At 39.4% G+C, this 22,132-nt stretch overlaps 1 protein-coding gene across 1 annotated transcript in view; it reads left to right on the forward strand.

The window, feature by feature from the left end:
* ADAMTSL1 (ADAMTS like 1) overlaps positions 1-22,132 on the forward strand; it is a 207,889-nt gene that overhangs the window by 109,104 nt on the left and 76,653 nt on the right. The window contains exons 10-13 of the mRNA XM_064140676.1: positions 5,457-5,507; positions 9,371-9,575; positions 11,500-11,647; positions 16,431-16,515. Of these exons, the coding sequence (XP_063996746.1) occupies positions 5,457-5,507; positions 9,371-9,575; positions 11,500-11,647; positions 16,431-16,515 (489 nt within the window). The remainder of the gene's footprint in view (positions 1-5,456; positions 5,508-9,370; positions 9,576-11,499; positions 11,648-16,430; positions 16,516-22,132) is intronic.

Genomic DNA, 22,132 nt, shown 5'->3' on the forward strand with positions numbered 1-22,132 from the left:
GCTGGAGACAGACATTCCAGGGAAAAATGAAACATGAGTATTTTAGCTGTCAAAGCAGAAGAGAAACCACATTTTTTTGCACCAGCATAAGAAACAGAGATTGTTAACAGCAAAGTGCATACAACCTGTAAATGAGAGAGCACAGTGAAGAAACGTGAGTCATTCCAACTGTGTATTTATGGGGTCGATTTTAGAATCTACCAAGGTACTGCCAAGGCTGCTGTAGAACTAAATTAAAGTGATGAATGAAAAAGTGGAAGGGAAGAAGCTTAGGAGGCCAAAACCAATTGAGAGAAGCAGGGAAGGAATCACTTTCTAAGTTTTCAGGCGGAATTGGAAATAATAGAAATGGTAATACGTACCCCTCCAGATACAGGAGCTGTGGATGAGAAGGAGCTGATAACAATGTCAGTGTTTTTGTAGTCATAACTGAGATCACCTGAGTTCAAAGGCAGGATAAAAGAAGAAAAGTGGATCTCCTAGTGCCTGAAGAGTCAAGAAAAATAGACAAACCATAATGTTTGAGGCATGGTAAAAGGATTTTAAAAAAGCTGGGGAAGGACTTTTCAGGATACCAGGGAGTGACAGGACTAGGGAGAATGCAGTGAAGCTGGAGATGGATAGGTTCAGGCTTGACAAGAGGAGGAAGTTGTTCAGCATGAGAGTGGAGAGAGCCTGGAATGGGTTGCTCAGGGAGGTGGTTGAGGCTCCATCCCTGGAGGTGTTTCAGGCCAGGCTGGATGGGGCTTTGGCCAACCCGATCTAGGGTAGGGTGTCCCTGGGCATGTTAGGGGGGTTGGAACCAAATGATCCTTGTGGTCCCTTCCAACCCTGACTGATTCTATGATTCTATGATTTAAATCCTAGAAGAGCCCAAAATTGCAGGCAGTATTAAGACATTCATTAACAGATTTTTGCTGGACATTCAGTTAACTTCCAGTAAGGGAAAATGACAACAAATTTCCATCTTTATTTCAAACACTGATCATAGAAAAAAAATATTCACATTAACAAAAAGGGAGAAGTTTTTTTAAAGCATTACAGTCATGTTACACAAAGGAACTATTTTTGCTGCTTCAAACTGAAAACACCAATTTCAAGCCTCTGAAGGGATTAGGTTCTAGCAAGCTATGGCTATGATAAATAAACTACATGTTAAAATTTGAAACCTCTACCATATGAAAAAGGTAATTTATAAACAAGATACCATTGTTCTGAACATACCTGCTGTCTAAAATGTGAGGGTGTTGTGGAGGTTGACACAGAAGGATATAATTCTCAGCAGTTCTTTGTATTTTTAAGTAGATTTTTTAAGCATCTGCTGACATTCCATTTAAGAATTGTTCAGATAGGAGATATTTGTCTGACCAATCTGTAAAGTATTAAGACCACGTGAAAGGATGTAAAAATGCAAAACATGTAGTAGATCTTCAGGTTCCACACTGATAGAGTGTAATACAATAACATAGCCATGATGCAATCTGTATCTCAGATTCTGGTGGTCCAGAATCCAGAAACATAACTTCTACTCATAGTGTAACAGAAGTGCGATTCTCGCTACCTGTAAAAGCCAGTGTTGCCTGTACCTGTGGTGTTACTGGTGATGTCATCTGCTCCAGCTCTGAATGGAAATTGTGGCAGTTTTAATGGGAAACATTAACACATACCATCTATATGGGGACCTTGATACCTGCTTCTCAGGGCAAAAGGTTGTTCTTGTAGCATGTCACATAATGGCCTCTTCACAGAGAGCTGTGCAGGGATGGTGCAGTATTGTACACTGTCTTTAGTGGCAAGATCTGTAGCATGAGGGCTTTTCCACAAGCTTGTCATCTGTCCTGGGATAATCATGGCTCTCAGAGACATGCCTTTTGTGGTGAACTTTTTCAGGTTTTCCAAGTGTTTCTTTTCACTTAATGAGCTAGATATTTGCAGTCTACTTAAGCTGCTTCAAGATTGTATTATTATCTGATGATTGCTGTCAATATCCTTAGACATACCTTGGACCATAATTTTGATTGTAGTCTCTGCTATGAGGATCATTTGCTATCAAGTCTAATAGTTTCAGCAAAGGCCTAAATATTTACTGTGTCAGTCCCCATCAGCAAAGTGGTGTAACAGCTCCAGCCACCCAAGAATGAAGGCAGCGTTGTGACTGTGACACTGCCAGTAGAAAACCCCGAGGAAAACAGAGCCCACACTAGAAATGAGGGCTGTGAGATGGAGAAATGTGAGTGTCTTGCAGAGGCTGGGCACTGGCATGGCTAGATGTGGGAGTATCAGTGCTGGAGCAACAAGAGTGACCTGTATCTCTACTCCACCCCAGCACCTGTACAGAGCTGCACCGCCCTGAGATACCTTGAGAGGAGATGCCCTTGTCCTTCTACTGCCTCTTCTTGCTCTAGTCCCCATGCTGCTGCTCAGCGCAGCATATAGCCAACCTGCAAACCATGGGTACACAGGAGGGAGGTGCGAAGGGCTGCACCTTTATGGAGAGAGAATCTTCAGGGAGCTACAGAAGAAAGGCATTCATGTCTGACTTTTGTTCTAAGGGAGTAGCCTAAGGAAGAAAGGCTACCAGGGAAGACCATGCTAAACACAACTTTCAAGCAATCCAGCTGCAGGGACTCATCCCAGGAGAGACCTAAACACTTGCAGAGATGTCAGGCTTGGATACAACAGACCCTGGCATATGCAGCTCCAGCTGGACATGTGTCTTGAAAGAGCAACTGAGCTGAAGCTGCCAGTATTCAAGAGGAAAAATAACACATCAGCAGTTTATATGATGGAACTTGTTAATCTCAAAGGCATAAGATATTTGAGATAGATGAGAACGTGACAGCTCTTCAAAATAATTTGCTTTATACACCTTCTTCTGCCAATTTGCTTTATGTATTGTGTGAATGAGTCCTGGTAGCTACTCCTACATCAGGCAGAAATCTCAGTGTAGTGGAGGAACTATTATTGTTTGTTGTGTTCATTTGCATTGTCTGAGTACAGGACAGTGAACAAAGCCAATAAACTAGATCTGTTCTATCTTTTTTATAGTAGTATGATTCCATGATAGATTCATGGAATTTATAGTAGTATCATTCCATGATAGATTCATGGAATTTATACCACTTTGCTTGTTGAATCATAGTGTCATAGAATCAACCAGGTTGGAAGAGACCTCCAAGATCATCCAGTCCAACCTATCACTCAGCCCTAGCCAGTCAGCTAGACCATGGCACTAAGTGCCTCATCCAGTCTTTTCTTGAACACTTCCAGGGATGGTGCCTCCACCACCTCCCTGGGCAGCCCATTCCAGTGGCAAATCACTCTCTCTGTGGAGAACTTCCTCCTAACATCCAGCCTAGACCTACCCTGGCACAACTTGAGACTGTGTCCCCTTGTTCTATTACTGGTTGCCTGGGAGAAGAGGCCACCCCCCACCTGGCTACAATGTCCTTTCAGGTAGTTGTAGACAGTAATAAAAGTACAAGATTCACCAAAATAATCTCTGAGATACTTTTTATTGAAGACTTTTAATGCATAGACTTGGATTATACATACAGATCATGATTTTTAGAAAGAAAGCATTTTTCACTATGCTGAGTGAGAAATACTTTGAAATATGTTTCTTTTTTAAGTAGCAGGTGCTTTTTTTTTTAACTTGGTATATTAATCTTTCTTTCCAACCACTCCTCAGGAAGCTGAGGAGCTGAGAAGATCAGATTCCTTAAGCACAAACAGAAAAAAAAACCCAACCAAAAAACAAACAAAAAAAAACCCTCAGGGAAAGTCCCTTTGCATCTTCTTAAAATATCAGTACACAACTTCTCCAAGTGTTTGTCCATCAGTCTAGGTCTGAAAAGACTCTTCATTTGCCACACTGTAAATGGTGAATTTGTCTTTTCCAAGTTTCCTAGTGCCAGAGCTACCTCTGTTGCACAGGGACAAGCAGCTCTCTGAATGTACAAATGTACCCACTCACACAGAGGGCTCCTGTGGCTGCAGAGGCTGGTAAACTTAAAAGGTGCTGTCTGGTCCTCATTACACTCACAGGGCTCCAGTGCCTTCTCATGCTGTGGCTGGTAAATTCCAGCATGTTGACCTGCTACTGACTCCTCACTGTGAAGACACAATGGGCTCCATTCTCCTATCATGGACAAGTTATGCACATAAAAACGGTTGACTGAAAGGAGAGTAGACCTCTTTAGCCTTAGTATGACAGGGCTCCTTTGAAAGCTTACAGCATTTTTCCGTGAATTATCTGGAGAACTGAGAATACTTTCTCCCTTCCCTGTCATTTGCTTATTCCCCTTGCAGAAATCTGTAGCAGCATACCTAGCATCTCTTATCTGTTTGAGGGTCTCAAAACACACTTTCCTTATCTTCAGTCAATTTTCTCTTTCCATAACTGAGGTAGGGACACGCTTTTCACTTCAATGCAATTAACATTCCATCTTTGATGTTTCTGCCCACTTGCTCCATCCAAGTCACTCATTGCACAGTGCTTTTGATGAAATCAATAGATGAGGTGCCCTGGGATCTGTTTGATGTTAGTAGAGATGCCTGGTAATTAGAAAACAACATCAGAAGTTACTGTGAGTCAGAAATTATAAAACATGCAGACAACAGATTAAGTTGCATACCAGTAATTCAGTGAGATCCTGTAGTGGCCAACAAATGACATGCATCTCACCCATAACTAGCACAGTAATGGTTCAGGTAATTACTAGCTTTGATCTACACCATTGCCTTCTATAACCTTCAGATCAGCAAACTAAGCCAGGCAGCTGCAACACCAGCAAAACTAACCAACCGCAAAAAAACACCAGCCTGACATATTACTCCTTTCTGCAGATCCTTCTTTCTTACAGAAAAACTCAAATAAGGAGTCTATTCTGAAGACGAATGAATTTGGACTAAAGTGGAGAGACTAGAACTGCAGATTTGAATTGCACTGGGATTCCCCAGATTTGTAATCCTGGTCACTCTGAAAGCAGATGTTTTATCTGAATAATAGAAACAATTATGTAATAGATTTAAACAGGACTTGATCTATAGGTCTCTGAAGTAGATAGAAGTCTCCCTGTTTTCTTCAGTGACTTCAGATCCAAACTTCAGGAAAATATTGGGGTAGGATTTGTTTTATTTTAATGGCAGATAGTAATACCATAAATTTAAATATTGTTTGGGTCACTTGTATCAGTGAATTGATTTTCAATCAAACAATTATATATTCATAAGAATGAAACAGAAAGTGGATGTTTATTCTTTGAATGACCCAGAAATAGCAGAATGGGAGTACAAGTTTTGTTTAAAATGTGATAGTAATTTAGGTAAAATATCTTGTTTCCTTTTTTTTTTTTTTTTTTATGTGTAAAGTAAGTTGTATGATATAATCATTTAGTATTTGTTTTATTATGTGTACCTTCTACTCAGAGGGTTGGCATTATTGTTCCTAACAGTGATGGATACAAGCAGATCATGCCCTATGACCTCTACCACCCCCTTCCTCGGTATGTAAACCAATCAACCAGCTTCTAGGGTTAACAAATACATTTACTTTAACTTCTCCTCCTCCTTCTCTGCATTGGTGCTTTACTCTCTTAAATTGAGTTAAGAGATGCTGCTTTTCTGTTGCTCTAAACTCCTGTAGATTAACCTAAAGAGGTTCAAGTGCTATCCTGTCATTATAAATTGATGAAGAACTTAAGTTGTATTCTATCTGAAGCAGAAATGCACAGTTGTTGTATGTGGTCTCTTTTCCCTCTTCCCTCATCCCCAGCCTTCCTCTTCCCTCTTCTGTTGTACCTTTCCTTTTTCTTTCTTTTCAATCATTCTGAAAAGGATACTAACCTGTAGCTTTGTAATGAAACTTTCTCTCTCTCCAGTACTTCTGCTTTTGGCATGCTTATAAATTGGGAGATTTGGGGTCTAGACAGTATTGTTGTTGTGTTTTGATCCTGCAAACCCATCCCAATGCCTTCCCCAGGGGTGTTCATTGTGTTTTCTAAGAAACTAGAGATCACATGCAGGAATTAAGGCCCATTTTGTGCTAATAATTATCTCACGATTACAACATCTTTAATCTAAGACTTTAACTTATCACAGAAGCAATCACATGACCAATTACTCTTAAAGCAGTGAATAAAATTGGTGCTGATAAAAATGTTTGGTAGCTGTGTTTTCTTCTTCATTAGTTTATCATGTCATGTTGTACAAAATGACAGAAGGAATCCCCTAGACAGCATGTTAGTCTGATTCTGGTGAGGAAGTGACCTTTCACACAGAATCACAGAATTATTGAGGCTGGAAAAGACCTCTGAAATTGTCAAGTCCAGCCTATGATCTGATACCAACACACTGACTAGACCACGTCAGTAAGTGCCACATTCAATCTTTCCTTAAACAGCTCCAGGGACTGCAACTCCACCACCTCCCTGTACAGTTCATTCCTCAAATCATAGTGAGGCCTAATGTAGAAACCTTTCAGCATCAGTGTGCAAATACAGTCTATTTACATTCAGCATATTATCCAGCCTAATCAGGGACCCACACCAAGTTGTCCGTGAGAAGACAAGGAAAAGAACGGCTTACTTGCCAGACATTGTGGCTGCCATTCATACTGACACTATCACCAATACCTTTGTATTAAACTTTTCTCTTCCTTGCTAAGTGTTTATGGCTATGCACACACAGTCATTATGACTAAACGTTCATGAGATGTACTTTAAAAATATAGTCCTGCATCTAATTATTTTTCTTGGGTTTTTTTTCCATTCTTTATTTAAAAAAAAAAAAGAAACAACAACCCAACATATTGGTGTCCACTAACCTCAAAAAAATAAACATCTATTAGTAAGGAATATAGAAGCTAGAGTGCTCAACACTCTAGCTTTAAATAAAACAGATTTTGTTTCAATCATGCACAAAGAACAGGGAACAATAGCTTTATATACAGGATGATTCAGCAGAGAGATTGTATTTCAGGAAAAAGCATCCTGAGTTGGCATCTAGGCAGAGGCTTTTTTACTGCTGATGAAAATCATAAATAAAGCACCAAAATGTCCTGAGATATTTAACTTTCAGTAATGCTGAAAGCAAACATAGAAACGTTCCCTGAAAATGATCAACAGGTTAAGGCTATTTTGTCAGGCTGTTCTGGATTATGGTCTCAACTCATAGCAGTCCTTTTATGAATACACTGCACTATGGATTCAGCTACACAGTTCTGTTTTAGTCTTCCCCATCAGTTGCTCAGGCCACGACTATTGGCTAGGTCATCTCCCCTCCTATTTCCCTCAGGTATTTAACTGCTGTTTCTCCCATTCTTCCTTTCCCTTACATGGGCATTTGTTCCTATGAGCCCAGGAAGAGGGCACAGGTCTTCTTCCCTTGCTTCAAGTCGCAAGATACAGCCACATCTATTCTCAAAACCTCAGAGGCAGCAGAAAACCAAACAGGGCATCAGCCCACAGACAGGCCCAATTCCAGGGGATAAAAATTGTCATTCCTCTGAATCTGCAGAGTTTAGGCAAACAAAAAAAAAAAAAAAACACAAACACAAAAAACCCACACACACATGAAAAAGCAAACAAACAAACAGGAAAACTAAAACAAAACAACCACCCAAAAAATTCCCAAACCTGAAGCCAGAGAAAATCTACATTAAGAGTCTGAGAGTGGAACTTAATGCCAGACACAGAGGAGAGTGACAAACACTCCATGAAAAATGGAAAATAAATCTCAAATGCATCTTTGTAAGATTCCCCTACTACTATCCCTCAGCCATGAATATTATGACAAAGGGTGAAAGGTACAGTACAGTGTTTATAGTGCTTCCTTTTACCACACCTCCAGTTCCTTTTACAAAGCACTATTTAGCCTTTGTACCTTGAAAGAATCTGTGACACCTGCTTTTAAGAGCTGTGCAACAGGGAGAGTTCACCTTCCTATCTTACACTCATACAAAATCTGAGGACCAAACTACTTGCCTAAATTTAAGCTGCTCGATATTGCTGAGGTTGCCTAGGGCATCTGAAAACTTGTTCCAGAGACTCCCTCATGCCACCTATTTTTATGCATTGGAAAAGCTGGATCCAACTGGCTGCAGCAGTCCTTACTGTTCATGAGTTTCAGTTATCTTCATTCAGATTCATAGTAGTGAGAAACCTTAGTTGTATGCTGGGAAACCTGTTGAGCAGGTAATTGTTACTTAATAAAAACAACTCCTTTGTTTTAAGTGGGAGGAAAAAAACCTTCACCTTTCTCTCTTTCTTTGTTGTTTTTTTCCCTTCTTGCCTTAAAAAGGGGGCAGGTGGGCTTTTTTTCCACAAAATTCCAGTTTTCAAAGCCAAGAAATTTAAACTTCTGACCAAAGTCATTGTTTCAAACATTGCTGCTAACGTCCTCAGCAGAAGGACATTTGCCTTTGGGGAATAAGAAAAAAAAAAGCTGAAATGTTTCCAGATAGATAGAACATGCACACCGTTATATCATAAGGTGAGCACAGTATTGTATTGGAATAGACACACTGGATCATGACAACAATCCTGGACCCTCTCTGTGAAAATGGCTTGAATTTAAGAGAGGAAATACTACAGTGTTTACTGTGGACAGAGACACATACACTTATAAAACCACTAAGAGATTTTTACATATGCATCAAAGCAAGACAAAGATTGTTCTCCTGTTTTCAGAACATACACATTGTTGTGTGGATTTATCATTGCATTCTCAAATGGCACCTGTAGAGAAAAGATGGTTTCTCTGTTCCTCTCCTGCAAGGAAACAAAGCCCATGTGGTTTATCTGCCAAGTATCCTGTAACTGAAGTCAAGACTTTTTTTGCTGGTAGTTTCCTTCCACCTTTTTTTTCCTTTTTTTTTTTTTTTTTCCCAGCTCAACTCACTTGTTTCCTTAGAAAGAAACTACACTGTTTCCATGCAAGTTCACGCAAAAAGATCATTATCTTCAAATCACACTGAGCTTCCAGTGATTTGTGACAAAGATTCCTCAGAACATGACAAATTGTCAAAAGATGATAATCCAAGTGATTAAATAAAATAAATGAAATCTAAAGTATTTAGAATTGCCCTACTGTTTGTCATTGGGGTAGTGGAAGAGAGGAGTCACATGTTACTAATCTCTGACTTAAAGACAGCAGCCATGAGACTGTTTAGCTTCTGTGGCTATTTTAATATATGTGTGTGTATATATATATGATGGCTATTTTTATATTTATCGTTCTTTACTAACATTAATCAGAAATAAACCCCTCCTGGGGGTAGTACATGCATCTGAGGAATGTAGGCTGAAGTAGGACCAGTAGGGCTTCCTTTTCCTGATGCCTCTCTGTTTTGTGGGGCTTTTCTTGCCAGATGGGAAAGTACACCCTGGACTGCCTGTTCCGCATCCTGTGGAAGGGGTGTTCAAAGCCGCAGCATCTCATGTGTGGAAGAAGATATTCAGGGGCATATCAGCCCCGTAGAAGAATGGAAATGCATGTATACTCCAAAGATGCCTGTTGTCCAGACTTGCAATATATTTGACTGTCCAAAGTGGCTCGCTCAGGAATGGTCTCCGGTAATCAGCTTATCTTTGTAGGGTTTGTATTTACTGCATCAGGTGTATGTTTTTTTAACTGTAGTTTGGAGATATTATGGAAGTAGAAATATTCACTATTTTTTCTGTCCTTAGAATCATAGAATCAACCAGGTTGGAAGAGACCTCGAAGATCATCCAGTCCAACCTAATTTTTATCTTTTTGTAATAACAACAGCGGCTCTGACCACCAAAACACCGATGAAGATAAAAGCAGCCTACACACAAGTAGCTGTCTTACTCAGAGTGAGCAGCTATCTAGCCAGGATGGGTGAGGTGTTGTGTTTGAGTTTTTTTTCCCCAAAACAAGTTTGTTTACTGTTTTTAACTAAGATTCCTTACATATACACAGACACCCCCCTCCACACACTGATTTAATCTTACATAGCTGACATAATACCAAACCTGATGTGTTCTCATGCTGAGTGTCCCCACCTGGGGAGCACCTAATGCCCACCCCCAGACATGGCAGCATCAGCACCAAGTGCTGTGAAAGGCTGTGAGCAAGCATCCCAGCATCCTGACTCCAGGAGTCACATCAGGAGCAGCTGGCAATGCTCCCAAATCTCCTTGCCATCTGCTCGTTAAAGGAAACTGGTGTCAGTCACTTAACAGTAAGAGATGGAGAATTCTAAGAGGTCCTTATTACAGGAGGTCTGGGGAGGGATTATTTACATGGTCTTGTAATGACAGGACAAGGGGTGATGGGTTTAAACTGGAAGAGGGGAGATTTAAACTAGTAGTTAGGAAGAAGTTCTTTACAGTGAGGGTAGTGAGACACTGGCACAGGTTGCCCAGGGAGATTGTAGATGATCTCTCGCTGAAGGTGTTCAAGGCCAGGTTGCATGAGGCCTTGAGCCATCTGTTCTAGTGGGAGGTGTCCCTAACTATGGCAGGGGCTTGGAACTGGATGATCTTTGAGGTCCCTTCCAACCTAAACCATTCTGTGATTCTATGATTCTATTATCACAAGCTCCATTTTAAATGCTACTACTTGTGTAACTGAAAACTCAGGAGTAATGTATTAGTAAAATCAACATGACAAAGGAGAATGATGAAAAAATACATCAGATCTGTAGCATTAACTGATGGTCTTCTGTTAATAATAAACTGAGAACATAAATGAAGTGTACTAAAAAAACACCATTAAGTAATTATATATGTTTACTGCAACTTCTCAGCCATAAAATGAATATCATCAGTTGCTGAGAGATTTCCAGAAATACATAAAGCTGTAAATGACTCTGCTGTGCAATACTTGCAGCTGTCTGTTCCTGAGGCACGTTTCCTTCTGTACAAATGTAACAGTCTTTGAAATGTCTTCCTACAAAAGTAGAGAAGTATTTTGACTTTGTACGTAATGACTTCATCTTGAGGGCAGTTTTACCATCCATTTTAGGTGCTAAGCTAGCTTACTCACAGGTAAGGCATTCTTGACTGATTGCAAAGTGAGTCTGGGGAGAGAAAGCCTGAATAGCTTCCCATTCTGTTTGATGCTCCACAATAACTGTCATTCCTGTTAACATGTATGGTCCAGTACTTTGTCCAACCGAAGTGACTCCAGATGAAATTGATAGGGTGTTACTAAGTATATCTGGTATGGGACAGATGAGCACAAGCCAAGCAGCAAAAGTTCAGAAAGTGACACTGTAAGAGAAATCCAGCAGAAAAATGTCTCAAATAAGTAAACATACATGTCAAAATGGAAAATATTATTCATAACTACTAAATATTGTCAATAATTTATGTTCAAAGTTGTGTGCTCCTGTACCATATTTTACTCTCTGATGTGCACACCCTTCTATTGCACATGCCTCTTTATTTATCACTTATGTGATATACCACACAAACACACCTCTTTTTTGTTTGTTTGTTTTGTTTTGTTTTTGTCTTTTTTGTCCCCCAGTGTACTGTGACCTGTGGACAAGGACTCAGATACCGTGTGGTTCTTTGCATTGATCACAGAGGAATGCATACAGGAGGGTGTAGTCCTAAAACAAAGCCACACATAAAAGAAGAATGTATTGTACCCACTCCTTGCTACAAACCCAAAGGTAATGAGGCAGAATGGTTCTCACACATTTTTCAGAGCTCCTAAATACTAAGTAGTTTCGGTTTGTTACTGTGCGCACTGTTTCAACCTGCACAGAGTCGTGAGTTTGCATCTTACTGTGTCCAGTTCTGGGCCCCTCAATTCAAGAAAGATGTTGAGGTGCTGGAGCATGTCCAGAGAAGGGCAACAAAGCTGGTGAGGGGCCTGGAACACAAACCCTATGAGGAGAGGCTGAGGGAGCTGGGGTTGTTTAGCCTGGAGAAGAGGAGGCTCAGGGGTGATCTTATTGCTGTCTACAACTACCTGAAGGGACACTGTAGCCAGGTGGGGGTTGGTCTCTTCTGCCAGGCAAGCAGCAATAGAACAAGGGGACACAGTCTCAAGTTGTGCCAGAGTAGGTATAGGCTGGATGTTAGGAGGAAGTTCTTGCCAGAGAGATTTCCCATTGGAATGGGCTGCCCAGGGAGGTGGTGGAGACACTGTCCCTGGAGGTGTTCAAGAAAAGCCTGATGAGGCACTTAGTGCCATGGTCTAGTTGATTGGTTAGGGCTGGGTGCTAGGTTGGAGTGGATGATCTTGGAGGTCTCTTCCAACCTGGTTGATTCTATGATTCTACCATTTGTATTTCAGTCTGCTTGCTGCAACTTGGAGTGAATGCTGGCCCATTCCTTTTTTTCACAACCTCTGAGGTTTTCATTGTTTCTTTGGTGCAGCACACTAAGCAAAATAAATGTAAACTGGGTCAAAATGCAGTCAGGTTTGGTCTCACTGGTTGTGTTTAGACTAAATTTGCCCTGTATTTTATAAAACATTGAATACATAAGTAACATTTTTGGAATATAAATGTTGTTTGTTTTTTTTAAGTGCCTTCTCACAACTTGGAGCCCAAAGAATATGAAGTTCTTCATTCTAGCAAGGCAGTCAAATTTGGCTGTTAGACTTGAAGCATTTTACAGCAAGTAGTACTCACAATTTTGTGTAGAATAGTTTCTTAATTTGTTCATCAGGCAAAGTATAATACCGGGTTAAACAACCCCCGTTTTGTTGAGAGAAGGATAAAATAACTCTGTAGCTCTTTGAAGGTTAAGGTGGGAATGTTAGAAGAAGTCCTAGAGATTGAGTTGATGGGCAGTGCCCAGCAGACACAGGTGCTTGATCATTTTACACGGATAATATGGTTGAGCCTGTGTTTGTCTGTGTGTGTGCAGCTCTATTAATACAACTGCTCTATCTGTATGCTGACTATCTTACAGAAGTAGTTGAGCTACAGCAGTGTAGGGGGAACTTGATTTCTCTAAACCAGAGACAGAAGCCCCTTCATTCATTTGAAAAAACAATTGGTATCCTGATACATATTAATAGCAGTCACTATGAAGTCCTGTGAAATAAGAGCAACCTATGACCTGATGCAGGTCAAAAAAAGGACTGTGAAATTTGGGATATCAATTTATGCAGTCGGTGGCCAATGGTGTGTGCACTGGCCAAGATTCAGGACTTGTGTTTTATCTGGACCATGAGAATCATTGTGTCTGTCATCCACCACAGCGGCATAACCCAGACACAGAACCTCTAGGGAGCAATGGGTATATTTGCAATGTGTTTCACTGGCTGTTATGAGCTCACTCTGTCAACCTTCCAAAATGAAAAAGACAGGCTCCATGATTGTGTTAACATAACTGAGCCTCATACAGAGACACAGAGGGTTTGGTCTCCGTCAGTCACCTCTATTTATGGGGTTTTATCTTTTACGTTGTCCAATCCTGCCTGCCTGCAGTACACAGTGCAAGCAAAATGCAGTACTTTAAAAAAAAAATCAGGTATCACAAACCATCCACAACTGACTTCTGCTTAGGGAACCTAAAAAAGGTAAAAGGCTAACTGGGAAATGTTCCTTTCCCTACATCTGTCAAGAAGTCTCTTCCAATGGGATTTCTCTGACAACAAAGTAAACTGCTGTTTTCTGCAAGTCGACTCTTCCAATGAAGTGGGTAAACTCTTATGCTGCCCGTTGCAGTACATACATGATTGACTTCTGATTGTAGGCAGTTGTTTCTTTCTGCTATTTTGCCCATGGGATGGAAGTCTTATGCAAAGCAGATTGTTTCTCTTGGCTTTAGTTTTACTCCTCATCTTGATTCTGCAAAGCTGTCACAGTTCTCCCTTCATGTGTTAATGTTTGAAGACAACTGTACCTAAAGGCTGAATCACACCTTGGGAAGAGAGTTGGACTAAATGATATCTGGAGGTCTTTTCTAATTGTAATTATTCTATTTATGTGCTGGAAGTTTGTTGGTTTTAGTTCACAAATCTGGAGTCAGTTAGTGCAGTAGGAGTAGTGAAGTACTTCTCCCATACGGAGTACCAACATACACAAGAAAAAACACCTTCCTAACTTACTGAAGTAGTGAGACAGAAAGAGAAAAGTGAATTCCCTCTTCTTTAAACACACAGTGCTAAATAGATTAAGACTGCAAATAGTCCATGCAATATGTTTCTTTTTAGTTTATTCAAGCACCGAGGCAATTTATCTTACACAAATAAGGGGGAAAAAACAGGACATACCTGAAAAAATAATACTTCTTCTCAGTTTTACCAGAGATGATATATTCAACTAGTACATCTTTGTGCTAGTTTGAAGCTAGCTAGAATGTTTTGGTGAGAAGAACTAGATTACAGGCTGTGGAAGGAAAACAGTGGTGATGTCTACTTCACTCATAGGCTTGCTGAGATATATAGGAACAAGAAATAAAAACATAGATAACCACTCTCACTTAGGCTGCTGCTGGGGAACTGGCTGAGCTGCATCTTACTCTCTAACCTCACCCTCCATTTTGGACTAATTCACTTTGCTTCCTAACCCCCTATCTGAACCTCCATTCTTCCTTGGGACTGGGGTAAGATTGAGAGGGGTAGGGGGAAGGTGCAGGGGTGGTTGGGAGCCCCTCCTGGGGACTCAGGTTTCTGGGAGGGCTGTTGTGTTTCTGTATTACCTTTTACCTTGTATATTTCTGTCTATAACTGTATATACTGTAAATATCTGCTTGTATATTGTGCCAGCTGTAAATATAAGCTTCAGTCATATTTCCAGAGCCAGCTGAGTCTCGTCTGGGTGATTTCTAAAGTGGGGGGGCAGGGAACACCCAAACCATCACGATCTTTCTATATAATATAGGATTTCAGTGTTTTGATGGGAACTGCTTTATAAAAAGAGAGATTTTACCTTGCTCTCTGATGGTAAAAATTCCTCCTCACCTTATGTTAGGAATGCTTTTGATTCATTTTTTAATAGATGTTGTAGAGCGCACTGTACAGCATCAGTGCTCTTAATCCTCCAACAAATTTTACAGTATAGGTTACAATTAACTTCATTTCTAAAAAAGAAAAGCTGTTTTAAAAAGTCACGTAAGAAGCAACCATGCACAAGAGCATTTGAGTTTTCCAAGCACTGCCATTCAAGCAAAAAAAGCACAGAAAATCTGGCTTTCCAAAACCCAAAAAGCAAACTGCCAAATATATAAATAGAAATATTTTCTACATATTTTTCATTTTTAAAAATGAGGTGAAATACAGGTTAAACTAAGAGCTGTGCTGGCAAACAGCCATTATTACATGGCATTAATAAATATGTAAAAGCCTGGCAAGCTATTTCTAAGAGAGGCATAGTAACTCTATTAATGTGCCATTTTAAGCTCAGTTCGTAACTTACTGCAAGGAAATTTGCTCTGCTGAATTTGCAGTAGTTGTGAAACAAGCCTGTAAATTGCTGTTCCTCTGTGATGCAATTGACTGGTGGAAAATTTCATGAAGGTTCACTGTTATGGGCAATAGAATCACACAAAATCCATGACTATTATGAATGACATTAATTTGTTCCCATTGGCAAGTATAAATCTGTAAATTATACAAATCCAAAAGGCCACGGTGATTTGTGAGTGGCAAAGAGATCTATCCTTGGTTCTCCTCAGAGGTCAGAGGCTCACTCCCTTTTAGTTTTTGCCCTGATCCTTCCCCAGAATATTTGTTGAAACGAAGAACTGCTTTTCTAATTATAGTGCCAAATTTGTTTTTGCTGGTTACTCTCATAGAGCTAAAACAGCTCCACTGCCTTCAGCTCAAACTCTTCACTTTGATACCAAGTGAAAGTAATATGGCTCAAGAAGAGGCAGAGCAGCTCGTTACGATGCATGCACATCCTGGGGGGAAAGAAAAGCAGCTCTACTCTTTTCTGTCAGAAGTGACAAAAAAAACCCTATCAACCTGACATTTTAAAGCCATATAGCTAATGAACTGATAAAACTAAAGTTGAAAAGTATAGCTGGGCCATTTTATTGCCATTTCACTGTTTTCCTGCAGTATGACTCTTCAAAACAAGATTTCCTTCTTTTTTATAGTCTGTAAAAACCAAGCTCTTTGTGCCTTCTAATGTTCTAAAATGTACGAGTAGACACATCCATTTTATACATTTTGCCTTTGCACTATCAATGCAGTTATATAGTCTGAAAAGTGAGTTAATTTATCTTTCTGTCTTTAGAATGCCAAAGCCCTTCAAGCTGCAACAGTGGGCTATCTAGTTGTAAAAAGTTGTAGGCGTTACAGTCGAGGCAACAGAAGTAGTGTCTTCTTTCTTTCTCTTTCTCCTGCCATTTCTTTCTTCTTTGTGCTCAGCTTCCCGTGTGGAAGAAGGCACACATGCATCACAAACGTGCTTAGAGAGAGCAGGCTGGCACATTCGGCAGCATTAATGTGTGCTTTCTGCTTTCATATGCTTGTTGCTTGTTCCATAGAGAAACTTCCCGTGGAAGCAAAGTTGCCATGGTATAAGCAGGCCCAAGAGCTGGAGGAAGGAACAGCAGTGACTGAAGAACCTTCGTAAGTGATAAATTTGCTTACAAAAGGCTCTCTTGATGTGGGGTCTGAAGCTTGCACTGAGCTAGCACCATCTCTTGAAATTTCATTTGACTTTCTTTAGAGTCTGAAGGCTAAACCGAACCCTATGGAAACCAATGAGCTTAAGACTGTGTCACACTTAGGTTTGAAAGGCAGAATTTAAGATGGAAAATGCAGTTCTAATCTGAGAAAATATGTACCTGTTTTATTTGAGCTCATTTACAGTAATATTATCAGAGTCTGTCTACCTGTGTAGTCATGTATTCACAACTACTACTGTTTGTCTCTGCAAGTCATAGAATCATAGAATGGTTTAGATTGGAAGGGACCTCAAAGATCATCCAGTTCCAACCCACTGCCATAGGCAGGGACACCTCCCACTAGAACAGGTGGCTCAAGGCCTCATGCAATCTAGCCTTTAACACCTTCAGCGAAGGAGCATCTACAACCTCCCTGTGCCAGTGTCTCACCACCCTCACTGTAAAGAACTTCTTTCTAACATCTAGTTTAAATCTCCCCTCTGCCAGTTTAAACCAATTACCCCTTGTCCTGTCAGTACAAGACCGTGTAAACATTCCTTCGCGAGCCCTCCCATAGGCCCCCTTAGGATGCTGAAAGGCTACTGTAAGGTCTCCTCAGAACCTTCTCTTCTCCAGGCTGAAGACAGTAGCCCTGTGAAGTAAGAGGTAAAATACAAGACAGCCGATCTTGATTTCATCTTGCCTTTCTGCCCAGGAAGACTGCAATAGCAACAAATGAATTGAATTAACTTTATCAAAAAATAAACTAGAAATCTCACCCTTGTGGTTCAGATAGCTTTATCATCATTTACCACACCATTTCAGGTATTTTCTTCTCCCTGCTTTTCTTGCTGCCTCATGGTCTCTGCTCAGACACGTTTGCAAGGTGGATCTCAGTCAACATCTTGTACTCTTTTAGCAGCATTTTCTCCTGCTGCAGATCGTTTTGGGTGCCAAGCTGGCCTACACACATAATGTCAGCACCCTCTCATTAGGGCTGCCTGAAATGAGGAAGACTCTGTATTTTCCTCCTAAATACATAAAATTAACTGTAACATCTTTGTTTCTCTGTTTTTGTATTCAGTTGTCTTCTTTTTTGTGGAAAAATAATTGCCACTGAGTTAGAAGGAGATGGAGAATATAAAATAGTTTCAGGTAACTCTGAAAGAAAAAACATTACAATAAAAAGCTGGTAAAAAAAACACTTCCATGTAAGATTGATACCTGCCTTTTGAATATATGAGTAAGAAAATCTTCTTAGATGAATCTACCTTGCTGTAGCCAGCTTCTTCCAATAACAATGTTATTGCAAATACAATTTAGCAGTTTCTATATGTGCTCTATTTCATTAATAGCAGGACTGCAGAAGAGGTCAGAAAAATTGGTTGTTTGTTCTTTTTAGAATCAGAATTTCATTAAAAATTACTGTTCATTGCCATAATTAATCTTCCATGGCCCAGTGATATTGCAATGAAAAAGAAGCTGCAGTAAAACTGTTCTACCATATGAACTTTTAGCAATGAGGCTGATTAATTTAAAATATTGTTACTAGCCAGGTGGGTGTCAGTCTCTTCTCCCAGACAACCAGCAACAGAACAAGGGGACACAGTGTCAAGTTGTGCCAGGGGAAGTATAGGATGGATTTTAGGAGGAAGTTGTTGCCAGAGAGAGTGATTGACATAGGAATGGACTGCCCAGGGAGGTGGTGGAGTTGCTGTGCCTGGAAGTGTTCCAGAAAAGCCTGGATGAGGCACTTAGTGCCATGGTCTAGGTGACTGGATAGGGCTGGGTGATCTTGGAGGTCTCTTCCAACCTGGTTGATTCTATGATTCTATGGTTCTTTTAGATTTTGTATTCTAGAACTGTGATAAATGCATGCTATATCTGTAACCACTGTACACAGCCTTATTTAATATCCAGTTCCTTGTGGCTGAGCACAAGGCATTTTTTTATTGCAACTGCAGCTGTGTGTTAGGCTAAAAAGCATTGTCTGTTATGTAATATAATTCAGAATTTTTTTTTTAAGTTAATCTGAATTGAAGTAATTTGAAACTGGAATATTAAAGGTAGAGCTAGAGATATATAATGAGGCCTTCAAAATAAAACTTAATCTAATCCAGCTGCCATCTGTATACATAAATACATATATATACATTCATATATACATGTGTGTGTATATATATACACATATATATACACACACAATAGTAGCAGCTATTGCATGTAACATAATGAGCTGCTTAACTGTTTCCAGAGTTTCAGTGAATTTATAGGTTGACTCTTTCAAAGCCTCGAAAACTCCATATTTGTGAACACACTCATTTTCCATTTGCATTTTCTTGTAAATTTTATTGTGACTGTACTAAAACAAATCGCTAAATGTGCATATTTCAAACTGTAAATAACCCCTTCAGGCATACATAAAAAAAAACCAAACAAACAAACAAAAAAAAAAACAAAACCAACCATATATTATCAGGAAGTTTATCAAAAGGAATCATACTGATGTGTGGTCATACATGGAACAGTTTATTACATTAAGAAGTTTTTACTACATTTTCTGAGCAGTGGTGACAGTACTGTAAAAAAAAAAGGCGTATTTATATGTGTGTGTGTGTGTGTGTATACATACATATATATATATAATTATATGTATTTTAAAACATTATCAAGAAGAAGTAATGCTTCATAGCCTACTGACAGATGTCAGGCTATCATCCCTGTATTTTGGCTTTCTGGAAATTCTAATGGAAACAAGTCTTAGAGTTTAATTTCATCTGTGTATGTCTATCTGTCAGTTGGCCTTCCTCTTCCCTTGGTAATGTCAGAATTTACTCCTATTAACTGAGTTTGACAGAGGCATAAAGTTATCACAGAATATTTGACCCCCTGTCAAATGTGATTGATATTCACCAGGAAATTCTGTAGTAGTACTTTCCACATGTTTCTCTGAACTAAATGGCTAGGGAGGAAGCACACCTTACTATCTCCTAATTGAAGGAATGGTTTCTAAAATGTGGTCCTTAAGAGATACTGAAGGATCCACTTGGGCACTCAACCTTCACATGTAAATCTGTGTTAAATCAGTCCTTATCAGTTCTGATTCAAGGAATTAATTACGCAGATCAACCACTTGCAGACTAGAGGGGATAATTATGTTTGTCTTTTCTGACCTGCTACACCCCTAGAGGGGGTCAATCAAATATTACTTACTGAAAAACTACTATGAAATACACTAGGCTGGTAACAAGTAATATAATACTCGCTAGGACATAAAGTTTGAAGTGAGAAGTTCTTGCTGTCCTTTGTTGTCATATTGCACTATTGTTGTTGTCCTTCTCTGAAGAGACCATTCACCAGGACTTAGAAATATGTTATCTAAGGAAGAACCCACAGTGTCTTTCTATTTTATCTCTTTCACTGGAGCTCATGACAACCAGAATCAGAAAGAGCAGCAGTTAGGATTAAAAAAATAATGAGTTTTTCTGTGTATAATGACATTGATTTTTATGGGCGGCAGAAGGTTGCTTAAAAAATTTCTTTAAATATCAAGAAATGCTTTTGTGTGTTAATGTAATTTCCATCTTTTCACATACTGCAATACATAACCTTGACATAAGCCATAAAAAGAAGGAGAAGGGGTGGGAAGGGAGGGAGAAAAAGGGGGCAAATTATAATATCTGGATTCCAGATGGCACTATGGTAGTGATGGGGTCAAGTGAGTTCAAAAACTGCAGTTATATGTACATCAAATCTTCTGGAGGTCTTCATATAACTTGGCAAGGCTCTCCTTAAATGTCATCCTGAACCCTATATGATTTGCTGTGGAAGGTCTCCTATTATTAAGTACTGGCTTTTTGTGTTTCTCATCTTCTGATTTCCCTAGTTACATAAACATTGCTATATGAAAGAGAATATACAACAATCTTTATCTGTGATCAGAGATGAAAGGGGAAAAAAAGGTACTGCCTTTGTCATTGCTGCTCTCAAAATTTAACATCACTTTTCTTGTCTCTATAAGCGCGCGATAATTATGCAACATTTTAGTCTATAAAACCTGTTTCTTCTAAAAACATTCCCTTAAGTTAAAGAGAGTAAGGTGTGTGTTTTGTTTTGTTGGTTTTTTTTTAAGTAAGTTGATACAATATTTTCTGAAAAGAACATTCTTGTGCATGAATAATATATGAAAATGGAAATACTCCTTGCAAAATTGAGACGAACAAGTGCTGTCTATCCAGTGTTCATGTATGGATGAAACTGTGGAAAAGTGCAATTCACTTGTGCTTCCAGGTACACTGAATGTGCAGCCTTAAGGCTAGACAGTTATGCATTTCAGCTTGACCAGTATCTTGCATGGAGTGCTTTACATGCAAACACGGTAGGTTAGTTTTTCTGTCACGTAGAAAGTTCCTTTAAATATCTTTTCAGTGGTTGTAGTTCTCTACAAAAGCCTGTGAGGCAAATGAACTCGGTGCCACATCTAATAGCTAAGGGTCCATCCCCTTAGTTTCTCTGTTTCCAATTGTGATGCACATCGTGTGTCAATGCTCTTAAATAAATGAAGTTTGCCCTTTTTTTCTAAATTAATAATTCTGATATCTGGCAAAATATCACACCTCCTGCTTTGGAATACAGAAGCTCTTCAATAAAGCATGGTTGCACAGTTGCACAACAACAACAACAAATGTTAAGAAATATAGAGAAGCCAGATTCTAATGGTACTTAGTTTGTCAGATAAGCTATACATTTAAACTAATAAAAAAAGCCAAAGTGTTTGACTGTTTAATCTATGACATGAGATTTTACACATGAAAATAGAACGCAGCAGTTGCACAGTCTTGGCGAAAACAAAATGAGTGACCTCCTGTACTGTTAAAGAATAATCCTTTCAAAATTAAGAGTATCATATCTGAAGCAAGACCCATCTTTTAAGATTAAATGTCTCAGAGAAGGGAAATGGAATCGCTTTGCATTCGTTTCTCTCTTTATTCCAGAAAGAAACCTTGCCAGTTCTGTAGCAGCATTAGGAAGAACTTATGTGCAGTCCATTTCTTTTCATCCTATACATTCCTATGTATATGACTAGCAGTGGGTATCAGGTTTGTAACAAGGTGTTATAAACATCCACAGACAGTGCATAAACAAATGCACACTCTGCTCTAGGAGATCATGCTGTTGCAGTCAGGGCTTCTGGTAGATACACACTATGGGGGAGCACCCAGTTCCTTTCTTGGGTTTGGATTTTTTTCAACCCGAGTATTTTTGTAAACTAGGGAAAGGCAGTAAATCAGAAAGAGAACCATGTAAAAATACTTTCAAAGGTGCTGATCACAAAACTATATTTCCTTTTTCTTGATATCAGACTTTTTATGACATTCACAAAGTGAGAAGGAGTTTCCTATAATCTTGAGCAGCTTTAGAAGAGACAGATGTCTGTATTGCCTCCAATACTGGGCAAAGCAATACAAGTCTTGTGTGACTGTCTAAATAAAGATGAACAGAAAAGGAATACTGACAGTGACAGACTTATTTCAATCAAAAATGCATCCTGCAGACTCTGATGAATTTGATAAATCTAG

This window comes from Pogoniulus pusillus, chromosome Z, assembly GCF_015220805.1.
Source record: "Pogoniulus pusillus isolate bPogPus1 chromosome Z, bPogPus1.pri, whole genome shotgun sequence".
Taxonomy (NCBI): Eukaryota; Metazoa; Chordata; class Aves; order Piciformes; family Lybiidae; genus Pogoniulus; species Pogoniulus pusillus.